The sequence below is a fragment of the Labeo rohita genome, chromosome 3 (genome assembly GCF_022985175.1).
Source record: "Labeo rohita strain BAU-BD-2019 chromosome 3, IGBB_LRoh.1.0, whole genome shotgun sequence".
In the NCBI taxonomy this organism is placed as follows: domain Eukaryota; kingdom Metazoa; phylum Chordata; class Actinopteri; order Cypriniformes; family Cyprinidae; genus Labeo; species Labeo rohita.
Window position 1 is genome coordinate 15,471,064 of NC_066871.1, and position 15,688 is coordinate 15,486,751.

The following is a 15,688-nucleotide window of genomic DNA, read 5'->3' on the forward strand; positions in this document are numbered from 1 at the left end:
TATATGGCAATATAATAACGTGGTGCATAAATACACACTCTCATTGAGAGAATTACATGAAAAATACAAGATTTTGTGCAGAAAAAAGGTGTGTATTTAAGTGCCTGGTGTGAAATTTTGTCTGCTCTATGCGATATGATCCACCTACAGTGTTTGCACAATATTTTGTGTATTTTACATGTAACGATCAAATTCTGCAAACTATGGTGCACACCATTTTCAAGCAGTAATTGTTTTGTTCTGTAAGAAAAAAAATGTGCTTGCAATGCAAATAAACGCATGTTTTCTTCTGGCTATGCACTTAACATGAAACTGGTGAGCTGTGATAACTCACGTCAAGATGTGTCTCAGTCCAGAAGGTGTTCTAGCAGCCCAGTAAAGCAGGAAAGACAGAACAAAGCTAGTCTAAGCCACTTTCATGTCAGCAAGGGATACATAAATTGGGAATACACTAAATGATTGTCTGTTAATTTGTTTTTAATTTTCAGTTAATGAGTTAAGCCATAATTAAAAGATGGTTTTCAAGTGGTCCAGAGGTTGAAACTGCGCCCCCTGCCGGTTAAAAAAAAAGAAGATGTGTCTAGAACAAAAACATCTTTGAGGTGAGCTGGTAAACCTAGTAACTAAAATGGATGCAGGAGCTGTCTGGAACAACTGTTTGATATATTTAAGAAGTATCGCTGAGAAAGCCCGATTAATGATTAACACAATGAGCGCCACACAAGGGATGGCTGGGTATACGTCAGTGCGTGTTGTTGGGGGAGGGAGGTAGTTCCTCGACCCTCGTTGTCATAGCAACAGTAAAGGTGGAGCGATATTTTAACAGAGGGGTTGGATTGTTTGTTAGTTGAAGTCACGTGGCCCGCCGCTGGGGAATGGGGGCACTTCCTGTTTTACTCTACTGAGACTTGAGACTCTGCTGTTGTCAGTTTCAACAAAATGGCTGCTGGAGCGCCACAAACGAAAACCAAGTGAACGCTTCACGTCAGTGCAGTATCATTTCTAAAAGGATGCATTGGAATTTCCCGACCGTCGGGACACTTATTCGTGTGGACTCGTTTACATACGTATTAGCGAACTAGAGGCATGCTGAAATATTCCCTTTACGCACTTTATACACATCCAAAAGCATACAAAAGCTCAAACTGCCAGTGTGCGCGAGTCTGTGTGGGTGTGCGCGTCTGTAGCTGCTCCTGAAAATCGCCGAAATGTTACAGCTGATCAACCTCGCCGACGTGCAAAATTGTCGTTCAATGTCCTTCTCACTGTTTGCACTGGTATTTTAGAGTTGTGTTCCCCCCTCTGGATAAATTCCACTGCAGATTGAGAGGTGAATTCCTCAACTGGAAAGTCAGGCTCGCCATTGCAGCTCACTGCAAGAGTCTGACTGCGACTGAATCTATCTGTGTCAGTACGGGTATCGACAACATCCTCTTTCACCATGCAGCTCATGCATCACAGCTGAACAGCAGACCGCAGGTGCTCCGTGTGCGAAATAAAGGTAAGCTTAGACATTTTTAAAAACCGGTTATGTTATTTCAGTGGGCGGGGGTGATCGTTTCAGTATACGGCGACAATGCGTCATTTTAGCGTTTTCTTTTATGCTATTTTGTTTCAAACAACCAGGGACGCAGAATTATTGAAATCACCTGGCACACAGTGTTCATAAGCTCGCGGGTTTGTTTTATAACATGTGCTGCCTTTTCTGTTTTCATGGCTGGAAATAGCTTGCGTGTGCAAGTGTTTACTCCCACAAACGTCAACATTGGCCCATTTTATAAACAGACGCGAGATAAGCGTTGTTTCTTATCATATCCCAGTCATATAGAAGATTCATACATACGCCAGTGTGACCACTGTTGTGATTTGCCCGTTGCGTTAACACTGGAGTTTGTGTTGTGTAAATACATGTGTCCAGTATTTACTAGGAGTCCCGTCACGTCGTTTTGATGCTCAAAAATGTTGTCTACGAAGGCACCTCACTAGTTTTTGAGAGTATATTGTTGTGCTACAGCGTTGACGCTAACCCTGGACGATGAACGATAAAGAAACAAACGCTTTGGCGTTTGAATTAGAAATATTTCTTGTTAAAACTCTATCATTCGGTGTTTGTTTGATGCTTTGACATTTTGCCCTTGAATAAAAGATTCAGATTCCTCAAAACAGTTTACTATTTACATTTCCTCTATATGTTCTTATGGGTTTTTTTTTTTGGCGAAATGGTGTTTACAGTAGAGAGTAACGATATGTTTACTAAAATTGGTACTGGTTTTCAGGAAGATGACAGTTACGTTCCTACTAACTTACTGGCTAAATATCATTCAGACAACGTAAGCTGTCAGGATGTTTCTGTCAGTGTTTATTTTCTTATTGAGAGTGCTTGGTAACGCCAAATTACTACCGTTTTGTTGTAACTGATGTTTAGACACCGGTTACCATGGTAAATTTTAGGAAGGGCATTGAAGAAGTCTTCTTGGTAGTATGGGATAACGCTAACGTGCTTAGCGTCTGAGGACAGCACCAATGTCAAACATCCCCATGGCTGTTCATGTGGTGCAGTTGCTAATTTGGCAGGGAGAGTTTCTGCTCCCCTGGCAGGGTCAGGGGGCCCCCTGTCAGAGGCAGACCTTTGAAAAGGGCTGTGTGTTCTCCAGGAGTGAAAAAGGGTCAGACAAAAAGAGGCCACTTAATGCTCAGATTACCATAAAGCTTAGGTCACATTGCCCCTCTCAGCTTGTTCTTATGAAGCCTTACCAGCATTACTGTGGCTGGGGATTTGACACCATGTGGCTTCAGGTTTGGTCATTTGTAGCTGTTGGTTGCTGAAGTGGAATCGTCGCTGTTGCAGAGTCTGGTGTGTGATTCCCTTATGAAACTCCGTTCATGTACAGTGGCTGTGGCGTTTTGAGCAAACCCATAGTAACCACAGATGAAACCATGGATTGCCCTCTCATTTCAATATTTGTGACCCTTGACCACAAAAACAGTCATAAGGGTCAGTTTTTTGGAAATTGAAATTTATACATCAACTGAGAGCTGAATAAATAATCTTTTTTTAATGTATGGTTTGTTAGGATAGGGCAGTATTTGTCCAAGATGCAGCTATTTGAAAATCTGGTATCTGTGGGTGCAAAAAAAATCAAAATACTGAGAAAACTGCCTTTAAAGTTGTCAAAATAAAGTTCTTAGCAATGCATATTACTAATCAAAAATTAAGTTTTGATATATTTACAGTAGGAAATTTACAAAATATGTTCATGGAACATGATATATATCCTAATAATATAATATCCTAATGATTTTTTGGCATAAAAGAAAAATTAATAATTTTAACCCATACAGTGCGTTTTTGATTATTGCTACAAATATACCCGTGCTACTTATGACTGGTTTTGTGGTCCAGGGTCACATTTAGTTCACTGGTTTCTTCAAAAACCAAAAACGGTTTCATTTGTTGCAGAAATAGAATTAAATTACTATAATTGCAATTGAACTTTCCTGTACAAATACTTCTTTGTGTGTACTTAATTTTCCAGTGTACACATTGTGCATTTCCAAGATTGTTGCTATTTGCTATTGCTATTTTCTACAATTGGTGGTGATATGCCACATTGCATTGTTGGCAAGTGTCCATTTAGCATTTGTATTCAAATGCAATATAGACACTCATCTGAGCTTCTCAATCACTGGTATCAAACTAGAAATGCCTAAGGAATCAGTGGTTTTATAGCTGTTCTATTAATTCCCACATTTCCTTCTGAGCCACCTTAAACAATTTTTGAGTCTTATTGAACCAAAGGTCTTCTGTCTGTTATGCTAGGTACATATTCATTTTTGTTTTTACTGTCTTTGACTATGTAGTCATCTTGGTATCTTGGCAAGCTTTGACATTAATGCCTCAAATCAGTCTGGCTCATCAGTAGCACAACCTTTTTATGGTTGGGACAGAAGATTCTAGCCAACAGCTGTGACTCCCAAAGATTTATGCTGACCTCTGAAGATTGTGACTGGATCTGTGTCCCACTGACCTTCATTGGACTTGCTCTTCATGATAGATAACACTGATGTAGAGATTTGCCTTTGCTATCTTTATAGCATATGCCTGGAGAATTTAGACTGACATTTTTATTACACATGAAATGTGTGCTGTTTTTTTTTTACTTTACTCTATTCATGCAGGTGTGATTGAAGGCGGTTGAGTTTTTGAACCTTCAGGTTGTGTTTTTGGCATGAGCTTTACATTCTTCTTTGATCGGTTGAAAACTGCAGGCCAAAAGGCGGTTCAGATGAGTCTTTCAAGGGCAAGTTTGCCTCTCTGAGACTCAATGTAGCAGTTCTCTGAATTCATTAACCTTTTAAAAAGACATGTTTTATTCGTAGATTGCCACATTTCACCTACTTGGTTGCATGCGAAATGGCACCCCTTCCTTGTAAAATCCTTCCTTGTCCATCAAGACTATCAGGATGACTTGAAGAGATATGAAAATTCAGTCATTTACTTGCCCTCATGTCATTAAACCAATAAGGCGTTGGTGATGTTCATAACAATTTTGATCTTTTAATAAGAACCTGAGAGGTTTTGGCCCCTTCATTAAAAGTCCAGGTAGTCATAACATTAAAAAACCCAAAAGGTCATAAATGTGATGTCTTTATGACCTATTTGGATCTTTTAGTTTTTGGTTACCTGGACTTTCAATAGAGTGACATTTGTATGTTGAAGATTAACACAGGGCAAATAAATGATGACAGAGTATTCATTTTTGAGTGAACTCTCCCTTTAACGTCATACATTTTAATTACACATATTGCTGGGAAATGGAGTCTATAACTCAATATATACTCTATTCCGGAGCAAATGTGGGATGCTGAAAGTCTCACAGTTATTTGATCGTTCTTCTGAAAGATTCATGTTTTGTGGTATTCAGACTATTTGTGGCTTATTCTGCCGAAACGACGCCCACTTAGACAGGAAGAGACATTTGACTGACTTGTAAAGCCAGCCACAGTTTGTGGTGTTTAGGGGTGGGTAATTCTGAAATAGATGAATACCACAATAATAGCCTGGCTCAGATAAATCTTATTCAGAATAAGCCATGATGACAGTCTTCCTGAACTGTTGAAATGTGTTTAAACTTGATGATCTGTGTTTTTGTTTCCCTAAAAGTAGTTAATATTGATTATTTCACAAGCAGAAAATAAGGCTAGATGTCAAGTTTGCTTGCTATAAAGTGCCTTGAAACTGTAAATATATTGTGCTTGCATAAACTGGGGTTGTCTCTTATAATGACCAATGCTGCAATTATTTGATCAAAAATACAGTAAAACAGCATTATTGTGAAATAGTTTTACAATTTAAAATAACTTTTCTGTGTTAGTATATAACACAGCCCCCTAATAATCGACTGAGAATTAGGCTTGGTTGACCAAAATTTATTAGTCACTTAGTCGCACAAAAAAAATCCACAAGATATGGCGAAGCCACGCAGTCCATGGTGGACAGTTCGTTAATGGCTGGTCTATGTGGTATACAGTAGGGCTGCATGATTATGACAAAAATCATAATTGTAGATTATTCCCTTGAAATTGTAATTGTGATTAATAATTACGATTATCACAATTTACGTTGAGTGTGTAGAAAAAATGCACACATATCTCTCTCTCACACACGCATCTTAAGAAAGCAGAATTGGATTTTTTTTTTTATTTTTGTAATTGTGCCTTTGAACGATTACATAATTGTGGCATCTGTAATTGTAATCGTGATTAAAAATTCGATTAATTGTGCAGCCCTATAATACAGTACATCGGGTAGGTCATCCAAACGCTCACCTATCATTCATCAACCTCAAATATGGCTTTTCATCTGAAAGATGTATCTAGTAGCAACATTGCAATCTTTAAACTAAAATTTGCGTTGTTCAAGTGTCTGTGTGGAGTGTGGAAGTAAATAGTAGCGCGTTACCTTTATGACAGATGTAGGTGCCGGTGCGGTCACTTGCTTTTAAAATGCTCCGTCATTTTTAGTCATACAGACGAGAGTAATATCTTTTGAATCTGTAAAGACTCTACGTTTCTTTGTGTGCACTCGCAATAGAAAAACATTGGGCCTTTTTTAAATAATTAAAGCAAACAGGATGCACTTTCTGTCATCTCTGAACTTGAGTGAGTCAGAAAAATGACGAAACTCTGCATATACTTGTTCTACAGAAATGAAAAATATATACCGAGAGAGAGAGTGATACGTCTACTTTCAATTTCAAATTCAAAACAAATATTCTCAGATTATGTAATCCATATGAAACTTGCATACAAGCACATCCATTACTGCGGCGATAACAAGTCAGTATTGCCGACTTCAGCTCTTAATCTAAATACAAAGAAAGCACTAGTTTAGGAGTTAATTATTATTAAATTTAATGCAGCCTCCTAACTTTCTCTGATTCATTCATGATTATTACTTCTGCTGGTGTGCTGTGGCAAGCTTTGGCAATTGAAGACTCATTATTATGATTTTAAATGGTTTATTAATAAACGTGCGATTAGTCGACTAATGCTTAAAATATACAACTACTAGTCGACCAGAAAATTTTTTATTCAAAGGCAACCCTAAACAATGAAATTTGTTCCTGTGATGAATTTTCTGCAGCCATTACTCCAGTTTTATGGTGATTTGATGAAGTCTTTAATGCCACTTTTGGTCAGTATAATGCATTCTTGATAAATAAAAGAATTAATTTCTTTAAACAAAAAAAAAAAAAGTATGCATCAGATGGTCAGTGGATGTATTGTGGGCGGTCACTGGGCACGTCTGAGGCTGAGACTAGCTAAACATTGGTCTCTTGAATGGATAGTTCACACATTTTGTGCAGATATTTTGAAGAAAGTCAGGGTTCAAACAACATTGGACCCCACTGACTTTCATTGAAATAAAAAAAAAGCACTGAGACAGTCTTACAAATATCTTTAGTGGTTTAACGAAGAAAGCAAGTCATACAGAGAAGGACATGAAGGTGAAAATTTTGGAGTGAGCTGTAATGTTTCATAGGTCCAACATAAAGCTCTCTGGAAACTGAAAGAATGAAGGATGAAAAGCCCTGGCTGATTACAGGGCTTGTTCTAATCTCACTCAAATTCACTTGACAACCTTTTTCCCCCTTAAAATTCACTTGACAACTTTTTTTTTTTTTTTCCTCCCTTTGATGCATCACTAATAACCTCAGAACTGATCACTCTCAATTTAGCCCCCGTTACATGAGTTTCCTCTTATGCTAAGTCCATTAGCGTGCTAAACTGTTGGATGTTTTGCATTTTATTGAGACAAATGTGCAATCGCTGAAAGACCTACGTGATTTGAGTATAATGACAGGGGTCTTTATGGCAGGCATTTGTGTGATCTATTAGGGCAATAAATTGTCAGCAGAGCTTGTGAAAGTGCTTTCATTAGTGACTTTGCAGGAAGATGAAAGTCATCGGACTGCTATGACAGCGAGTCAGTCCACCGAAAGGCTATTTTTAGCAGCCCTTTTCACACACCGGGAACCGAACATATGAAAAATCACCTTTCGCTGTTTTTCATTGGCTTTCAGGCTGGTAGGAAGTTTCCTTCGGCTGAATTAAAAAGGTGGCTACACTGGAATTCGTCTGGAATTCATAAAACGGGATTTCACGCCGCACTCGCACCGCTGTTTAGTCGCCTGCGGAAATAAAATCAGACTCTAAAGGTTCTTTCACCCCGTCTTTTGTCTGTTATTTGTTGAGTGTGGCTGGGTGACTAAAGGAGATTTTCGTGTTATCCAAGGGTTTACTGGCATGTCAGGTCTGGTCTTCTCAAATGGCTCGGAAGTTATGGGTTTCTAATGCGTGATTGTGTCGGATGGAGGGGCTGCAGATTTCTTCCTCTGTAGGCTGCTGTTGCTAGCCAGCGGCTTCTCGAGGGCTCTCGGCTCTCTTGTTTGTCTTGCAGCGTTGACATTTTTTGGCTCCGTGCCCAGAGAGCGTCTGGTCCCCCCAACCCCCTACCACCGCATCTCCACCGTCTCTTCAACTTGCTCATTTCCCCACCATTCCTCCACCTACCGCTATTTCCTAAAGTACGTCACACTGGACCGCACTTAGAAATACATATTAGACCAACAATAAAGGCAGTTATGATGTGGGATGTGCGTTTAACGCATTTATTCTTCCCCATTCATCAACGGTTTTTCACGCATAGGTAAAACAAAGGTCAGTATAGACTGAGACATGATAATTATATATTGATAATGACAATTCTTTATGTATTTCGTTCAATAAATGGGCAATAATAAACTCTGTGCTATTGTGTTTAAGGGCTGTCTGTTTATTTAAAATGTGTAATTAATTAATTAGATGGTTTGGCAATTAATTCATCTAATTAATCGCAAAATGAATTTGGCTGTGAAAATACCCACAAAAGATTATTTTAGAGCTATTATTGTAAAGTATCAAGTAGACATTACAAATAGTAGCTTTAGAAAGAAATATTTTATTTTATTCAACATAAAATTTGTTACACATAAACATTTGAGCTACAGAAGCCTAAAATAAACTCTAGAACATAGAAGTTAATTTGAGAAACAGATCAGTATTTTTTGTTTATGCAATGAAAGTCACTGGTAACCAAAACAGCTTTGTTATAGCCTTCAAAATAGCTTTTATGTTGCGCCAAAGAAAGTAAGTCATTCAGGTTTGAAGTGACATAAAAGTGATGAAATGATGACAGGTTGTTTTTTTTTTTTTTTTTTGTTTTTTTTTGTGATATTCCTTTAATGTTCTAAATCTAAAAAGAAATTAATACTGCCAGCAGGTGGTGGTAAGTATCTTTATTAAGTCATTTATTCATTCAGTTCATTCAAACAGCTGATTCATTCAGGAATTTATGAATGGGCCTCTGAATCATTGTTTCACACCAAACGCGGATTAATTCAGAAACTAAATGCCACTATGTTGCCCACAGACACACAACAGTTCTGCTGTGGCTTTATAGGTAATATTTTTGTTGGAAAAATTGAGCAAAAACACAATATTGTGTTTTTAATATTAACAAATCAATATTAACTTATTTACTGAACTGTTGTATGAAATTACATTTGCACTCATAGTATTCGGACATAAACAGCACCCGTGTGATATGGCTCTCACTGCATCATATTTGACAACAGTCAGCTGTATGAAATGTAAGATGATGTACATGTCTGGGGACGGGGCCAGTGCGTTAACAGCGTTGAAATATTTTAAATGGTTATTTTTTTTATAACTAATTATTTAACATGTTAAACTGACAGCCCTAGTTTAAATAAACATTTAGATTAGTCATTATAAATTAATCATTATAAATGGTACAAGTGAATTTAGGCATTACCAAATTATAATACAGTATGAAAAATGTATATTTATTTTGAGAATTCACAGTGTTGTGAAATCGTGCTTTATAGAGTAGTTAATTATTATTTTTTAAAATAAGATTAAATATCAAATATCCAATAAAGTGTAAAAAAAAAAAAAAAAAAAAAAAAAACTACCTTTGAAATTTTTGCGCTTATTTAGATTGTTCCCTTATTCAGCAAAGGTGTATTAAATATCATAAGTGAAAGTAAAAACATTTCTACTGTTTTTTTAACTTTGTCCATTACGGAATTGTGAAAGAAAAAAAGTGTTTTTCCGCACAAATATTAAGCACCGCATCTGTTTTAAACATTTATAATTAGAAGAAGTTATTCTTAAGCACTAGCTTTTTTTTTCTTTTTTGTTTTAGAATTTTCTTTAGTTTTTTTTTTTTTTTGCCTTTTATTGATAGGACAGTAGCGAGACAGTAAGGTGAGGTGTGAGAGGAGAGACGGGATCGGGAAAGGTCCGCGAGCCGAGACTCGAACACGGGATGCCCGAAGCGCAACGGTGCTGCATGTCGACACACAGCATATTAGAATGATTTCTGAAGGATCATATGACACTGAAGACTGGAGTGATGCTCGTAAAATGAATAGTGTTACTAATTTTACTGTGTTCTGATCAAACAAATGCAGCTTCAGTGAGCATAATAGACTTCTTTCAAAAACATTAACACGTCTCATTATCCCAATGTTTAAACAGTAATGTATAAGTAAGTATCAGCCTGAGCACCGCTATTGTGCATCACTAGTTTAAACTGTATATTAATGATTATCTGGAAAGAAGAGTTGGTATGTTTTTCTCAGCATTCACAGACATCCATCAGTCTTGCCTTGGTGCATCTGGTTCGTGTCACATTTGTTTATCTCTGATTTATCCACTCAGACAGAGTTTACTGAAAACAGGTGGCATAGAATGAAACAAAGTTCAAAGTCAATGTTTTTATTCCCAAAGGAAGTGTCCCTCTCAATCCAAAGCACATCCATTTTTCCTGAGAATTTCTTGTGAACATTCTTTTCTGGCTATCAACAAGTGCAAAGATTCAGATCAGCTCTTACAGAATTTACCTCTCTTCACAAATGTTTTTTTTTTTTTTTTTTTTTTTTTTTTTTTTTTAAACTAGAACTTTTAAGTCAGTGCTGTTTTCATTTATTTTGCAAACCTTGTGGTTGTATTCTGCTTTATTTTGTCTTAAAGCAGGTTGGTTTGTATTATCTGAATAGGAACGGAAAGTTTTCTATTTTGGGCTGTTTGGTGTTTTTTCCTCAGTACTAGAGAAGAGCTTGTAAGTGTTTTTGCTTTTTGTGGCTCAGCTTTATTGGTGGTTAACCAGACTTCATTTTAAAGCCACATAAAGTTGATTACATTTCTAGGTTCCTTTTCTACATGAGCAAATACAGAATATATATTGTTTGTTCATCCATGTTTATTGTTTTCTATCAGTATTGTATAACGTAAGCAAATATGTATACTTGAACTATGGTTTAAAAGTTTAGAAAAGTTTAAAACACTTATTGTAAAGTGTTACTTTTTTTATGTTAATACTTTTATTTAGCAAGGATGCATGCATATCTAGCAATGTTACAAAAGGTTTCTATTTTAAATTCATCAAAAATAGTAAAGAGAACAGTTTTAACAATAAATGTTTTAACGGTTGTAACAATAAATGTGAATGAACGCTGAAGTCTGGAGCAATGCCAGTTTCATTTGGCATGTTATCAGTGTTTTGTATATATATTTTTATATTTAATTAATTCTGTATATTTTGTTATAATAATGAGAATTTGGTTCTCTGTTAGATTTTAGATCATATTCTAATCAGTTTATTGGTGATTACCTTGAGCTGTCTTTGGTTTTATGGATGGTAATCTGATGAATCATATGAATCAGCCATTCGAAAACAATAAATTCTTCCTGAAATCCCTTAAGTGTAGAGCATTATAAATGTTTATAATGTGTTTCTTGTAAATTGTCTGTATTTGTTTTAACGTTTGGGACTGAATAACTCACAGCTGATCTATTTTCCACAGCCTTGGCACAAAAGACGTCACACAAGAGGAGAACCATTTGATGGAAGAAAAGAAAAAGAAAAAGCAAGAGGAAAAGAAAAAGAAGGAAGCTGCTCAGAAAAAGGTCAGTTTCTTTTTCTGTGAACCACAAGCTTCCACGGAGAATCTTTTGCTTGCATCCTTCTTATAAAAGCCGCTTAACGGACACCTCACTGCGTCTGTCATAAGCTTCTGAGACATCTTTACCAATGTAAACCACAGGTACCAAACCGGACACCTAGAGTTCACAACAATCTGTTTATAATGTCTGCCTTTGAATCTCTGTTCAAACACAGATCTTTTCACTTCTTAGACATCATTGTGGAGTTACAAATTCAGTGTTCTCATCTTGCTTTTACTAATGCAACATTCACCGAGGTTACACAGGCCACATGCTGCTCTTTAGATTGATTTAGCACCAGATATTCAGCTAGAATCAATTATAATCAATCTAAAGATTATGGTCAACTAGTTATTTTGTTGTTCTAGAAGAGACGCTTTATTTGTTATTTACACTTTTTTTTTGTGCACTGGACCTTTGAAAGTGTTCATTTGTCTACCTTTGTTCTCCTTTACAGGCTGCTGAACAGAAAACCAAAGGTCAGTTATGATTCTCTTTGCAATCCTGCACTAAAGCATGAAGTTAAAAATGTTCATTTTGTAAGGATCTTCTCCATATACATGTACCACAAACGCTACTAGAGTGGCAAAACAAAAGTTTTTAAATGGCAACTGGTTAGTGCGTCTTTTCTCTTGAGAGTAGAGAAGAGGTGAGGAGTAGGTTCTGTGCAGTTATGTATTGTATGTGGGCGAACTGAATGACTGGCACAAGACAGCGCAACAGTTGGTAGAGACAAATCAGCCATGTTTGGAAACTGCTGAAGGATTTTATGCATTTTAAATGTTTAAAAGGTAAATATTATTAAGCTGTTGTAACTGGCCATGCAGTTAATCAGGATTATATTCCTTAAAGGAACCCTGGGTAATAAGGCTTGTATGGCTTAATATAATTTAAATGATGTCTCTTGTAGTGGAAAACCAACAAAAGATTTACATTATTTAAAAAATCCACATTGTTTTATACATATTTTGGACTAGGGGGTGCGCTATTATTTTGATGATGTCAAATGGTTGCCCTCGGTGAGCTACTGGCGTTACCTGTTGCTATTTTTACTGCAACACAACTCTGAAAATAAAATACTGATACAATGCCACATTGTGTGAATTTTAGTTATAATTTTTATTCGAAGGGCAACAAGAGAAGTGATGTAAGTCTTCCCTGCTGTCTTAGCGATTAGAAGAGGAGAAAAGAATGGGAAGATTCCTGTGGACGAATAAAAGTTCCTAAAGCCCCCACGTCTTTGGTTTACTCCACTGTAGCCCTGATGCCTTTAAGGCTTTTAGTTGACCACAGCTACTGAAAGAGCTTACAAATGGCAGAGACAAGAAACGCTAGATGCCATCCTGGCAGGATGTAAACAAGCAAACGCTTATGACGCGGCAGCCACTGAAGGAGTTTCTCAGCGTGGATTTCACTCGATATACGGGGGCATTTAGACTCCTCCTGTGGAAAAATCAATGGCACGCCATTTGGTTTAAATCTACGCTTATCTATCGCCACCTATAGTCTCTTTCAGTAGCTGTGATTATCGTATCAGTATTTTATTTTCCGAGTTGTTGCGGTAAACATAGCAACAGGTAATGGCAGTACCTCACTGAGTGCAAGCATTTTACATCAACAAAATAATGACAACCCCCATAGTCTAGAATATTTATAAAACGATGTGGATTTTGTAAATAACGCAAATTTTAAATGGCTTTTCTACTGCATATTTCAGTAGAAATGTTATATTCCCTTTAATGTAAAACCTCAGGAGAAATCTATCCTTTTTGTCATTGTTATCATATCACAAATTATGAATTTTAATTGATGATTAATATAATGTCAATAATGATATTTGAAGTATTTTAAGTGTAAGAATCACATTGTTAAAATGGCTAACTCCTTGATTTCATTGCTCATGTTTTATTTAGCATGATTGCACACAAATAATATTTTTACACTTTTTTTTGTTTGTTTTGTTATTTATTTGTCATTATTTATTTTGCTGTTTTTGCTCAATTTTAGTAAAATTATGCATTTTAAGAATGAAATCAGTGTGTTCATAGTACAAAACTATAAAATCTATACATTGAAAGCATTTGCAAAGTAAATGATGAAGAAAAGATTAGTTTTACAAAAAGAATCTGTTCTTGTGGTTGAAAAAAAGAAAAACCTATTCATTCAAGAGGTTTCTGTCCTGTGTTAGTCTGGTAGTTAGTAGGTCTTGGTTAAATCATTGCTAAGCAGCAGATTTAAGACATGATCCAAATTAAAGGAGAAGGGAGAGTGACAGGACTGGAAGAGAGTCAGCGAGAGCAAGAGAGGAAAGTATGTGCTGACGTGTTTGGTTCAGGATTCCTCGCCCCACAGGACCGGTTACGCCCCCTTCATTGAAAGGGGTGAGGTATGAGGCCATAAATTTTAGACAGCAGAAAGGGCTTTTTGAGGGCTGTCGTGGGGCAGATGGGTGAGGGGCTTATGTCATGTGAGGGATAGACAGTCATAAATCTCATTAGAGCATCTGCTAATGCTGGAACTCTCAAACATCAGACTTGACGCAGAAAGAAATGCTGGTTTAGTGCTCACAGGGAACTTCTATTACAAAATACTCCAGAGAACTGAGTCGTCTTTGTCCTTCTTTCACACTTTTTTCCTCTGAATCTCTGTATCACCGTTTGAGTCAATGCTGAGAATCTCTCGTTTCTTTAATCGGGATGCACTAGGGGCATTCAAAGAGTTCTGCTAATTAGATCTATTCTGGTTTTGCTTTGTTTCACATCTTTATTTATCCCCTCATGGGCCACGGTTCCTCAAGACACACATTATCTTCAGCTGATAAGGATGTGTCTCTTCCTTCTGCCTGTTAGATGTTGAATTTGGTTGACCATTGCTGGATGGCTCGACACATGTTCGATTTCTTGTGTGTAAAGAAAAGTAAGATCGACCAAAGTGCTTGTTTGTGGAAAAGGATTTGTTGAAGGTGATAGTGTAGCATAACCCTCCTGGATCAATGTTGACCTTTCTGTGTCTAAACCTGCTAAATCCTTTACCCAAGATACCGTCTGTGTGACGGATCTCTTATAATCTGACAAATGTGATACAAATAAATAGACACAGTCATGTTAGAAATGTACCGAGTGATTTTCCTCGGTAAATGAGAAGTTTACTTCTTGGGTGACAGTCACCCCCCTTGTCATCCAAGATGTTCATATCTTTCTTTCTTCAGTCGTAAAGAAATTGTTTCTTGAGGAAAACATTCCAGGATTTTTCTCCATATAGTGGACTTCTATGGTGCCTGCGAGTTTGAATTTCCAAAATTCAGTTCCATTCAGCTTCAAAGGGCTCTAAACGATCCCAGAGGAGAAAGAAGGGTCTTATCTAGTGAAACGATTGGTTATTTTCTGAAAAAAAAAAAAAAGTACAATTTATATACTTTTTCACCTCAAACGCTCATCTTGTCTAAGCTCTGCAATGTGCAATACAGTTAAGGTATGTTGAAAAACTCCCATCACTGTTTTACCTTTTTTGTAAAGGGCGTTTGATCATCTTTGCACGTTCACTTTGTAAACACTGGGTCGATACTTCTGCAGCAATGTAGGACAATTCTGAAGTTGAAGGAGAAAATGAGATGGGAGTTTTTCAACATACCCTAACTGTATTGCACATTGCAGAGCTTAGACAAGATGAGGGTTTGAGGTTAAAAAGTATATAAATTGTACCGAAAATAACTGATTGTTTCGCTAGATAAGACCCTTTTTCCTCAGCTGGGATCATTTAGAGCCCTTTGAAACTGCATTTTGGGAGTTGAAACTCACGGGCACCACTGAAGTCCACTATATGGAGAAAAATTCTGGAATGTTTTCCTCATGAAACGATTTCTTTACGACTGAAGAAAGACAGACATGAACATCTTGGATGACAAGGGGGTGAGTACATTATCTGTACATTCTTGTTCTGGAAGTGAACTTCTCTTTTAATGGGGTTTTTGTTGATTTAAAGTTTTATGGATGTTCAAAAATGCAGTTAGTGTGCCGTATGTTGGTCTTACATCGCTCTCTTCCTCCCATCACTGTATGTTAGTTGGTCTTAAAGGCATAGCGTATTCAAAAATTAATATTTTGTCATAATTTAC

General features: G+C 36.9%; 1 protein-coding gene across 3 annotated transcripts in view; it reads left to right on the top strand.

The window, feature by feature from the left end:
• Positions 1 to 905: 905 nt before the first annotated feature.
• tnrc6c1 (trinucleotide repeat containing adaptor 6C1) overlaps positions 906 to 15,688 on the top strand; it is a 66,414-nt gene continuing 51,631 nt past the window's right edge. For all 3 annotated transcript variants that reach the window (XM_051101203.1, XM_051101207.1, XM_051101216.1), the window contains exons 1-3: positions 906 to 1,501; positions 11,436 to 11,538; positions 12,032 to 12,053. In XM_051101203.1, coding sequence (XP_050957160.1) covers positions 11,476 to 11,538; positions 12,032 to 12,053 — 85 coding nt within the window. In that variant the 5' untranslated portion in view covers positions 906 to 1,501; positions 11,436 to 11,475. The remainder of the gene's footprint in view (positions 1,502 to 11,435; positions 11,539 to 12,031; positions 12,054 to 15,688) is intronic.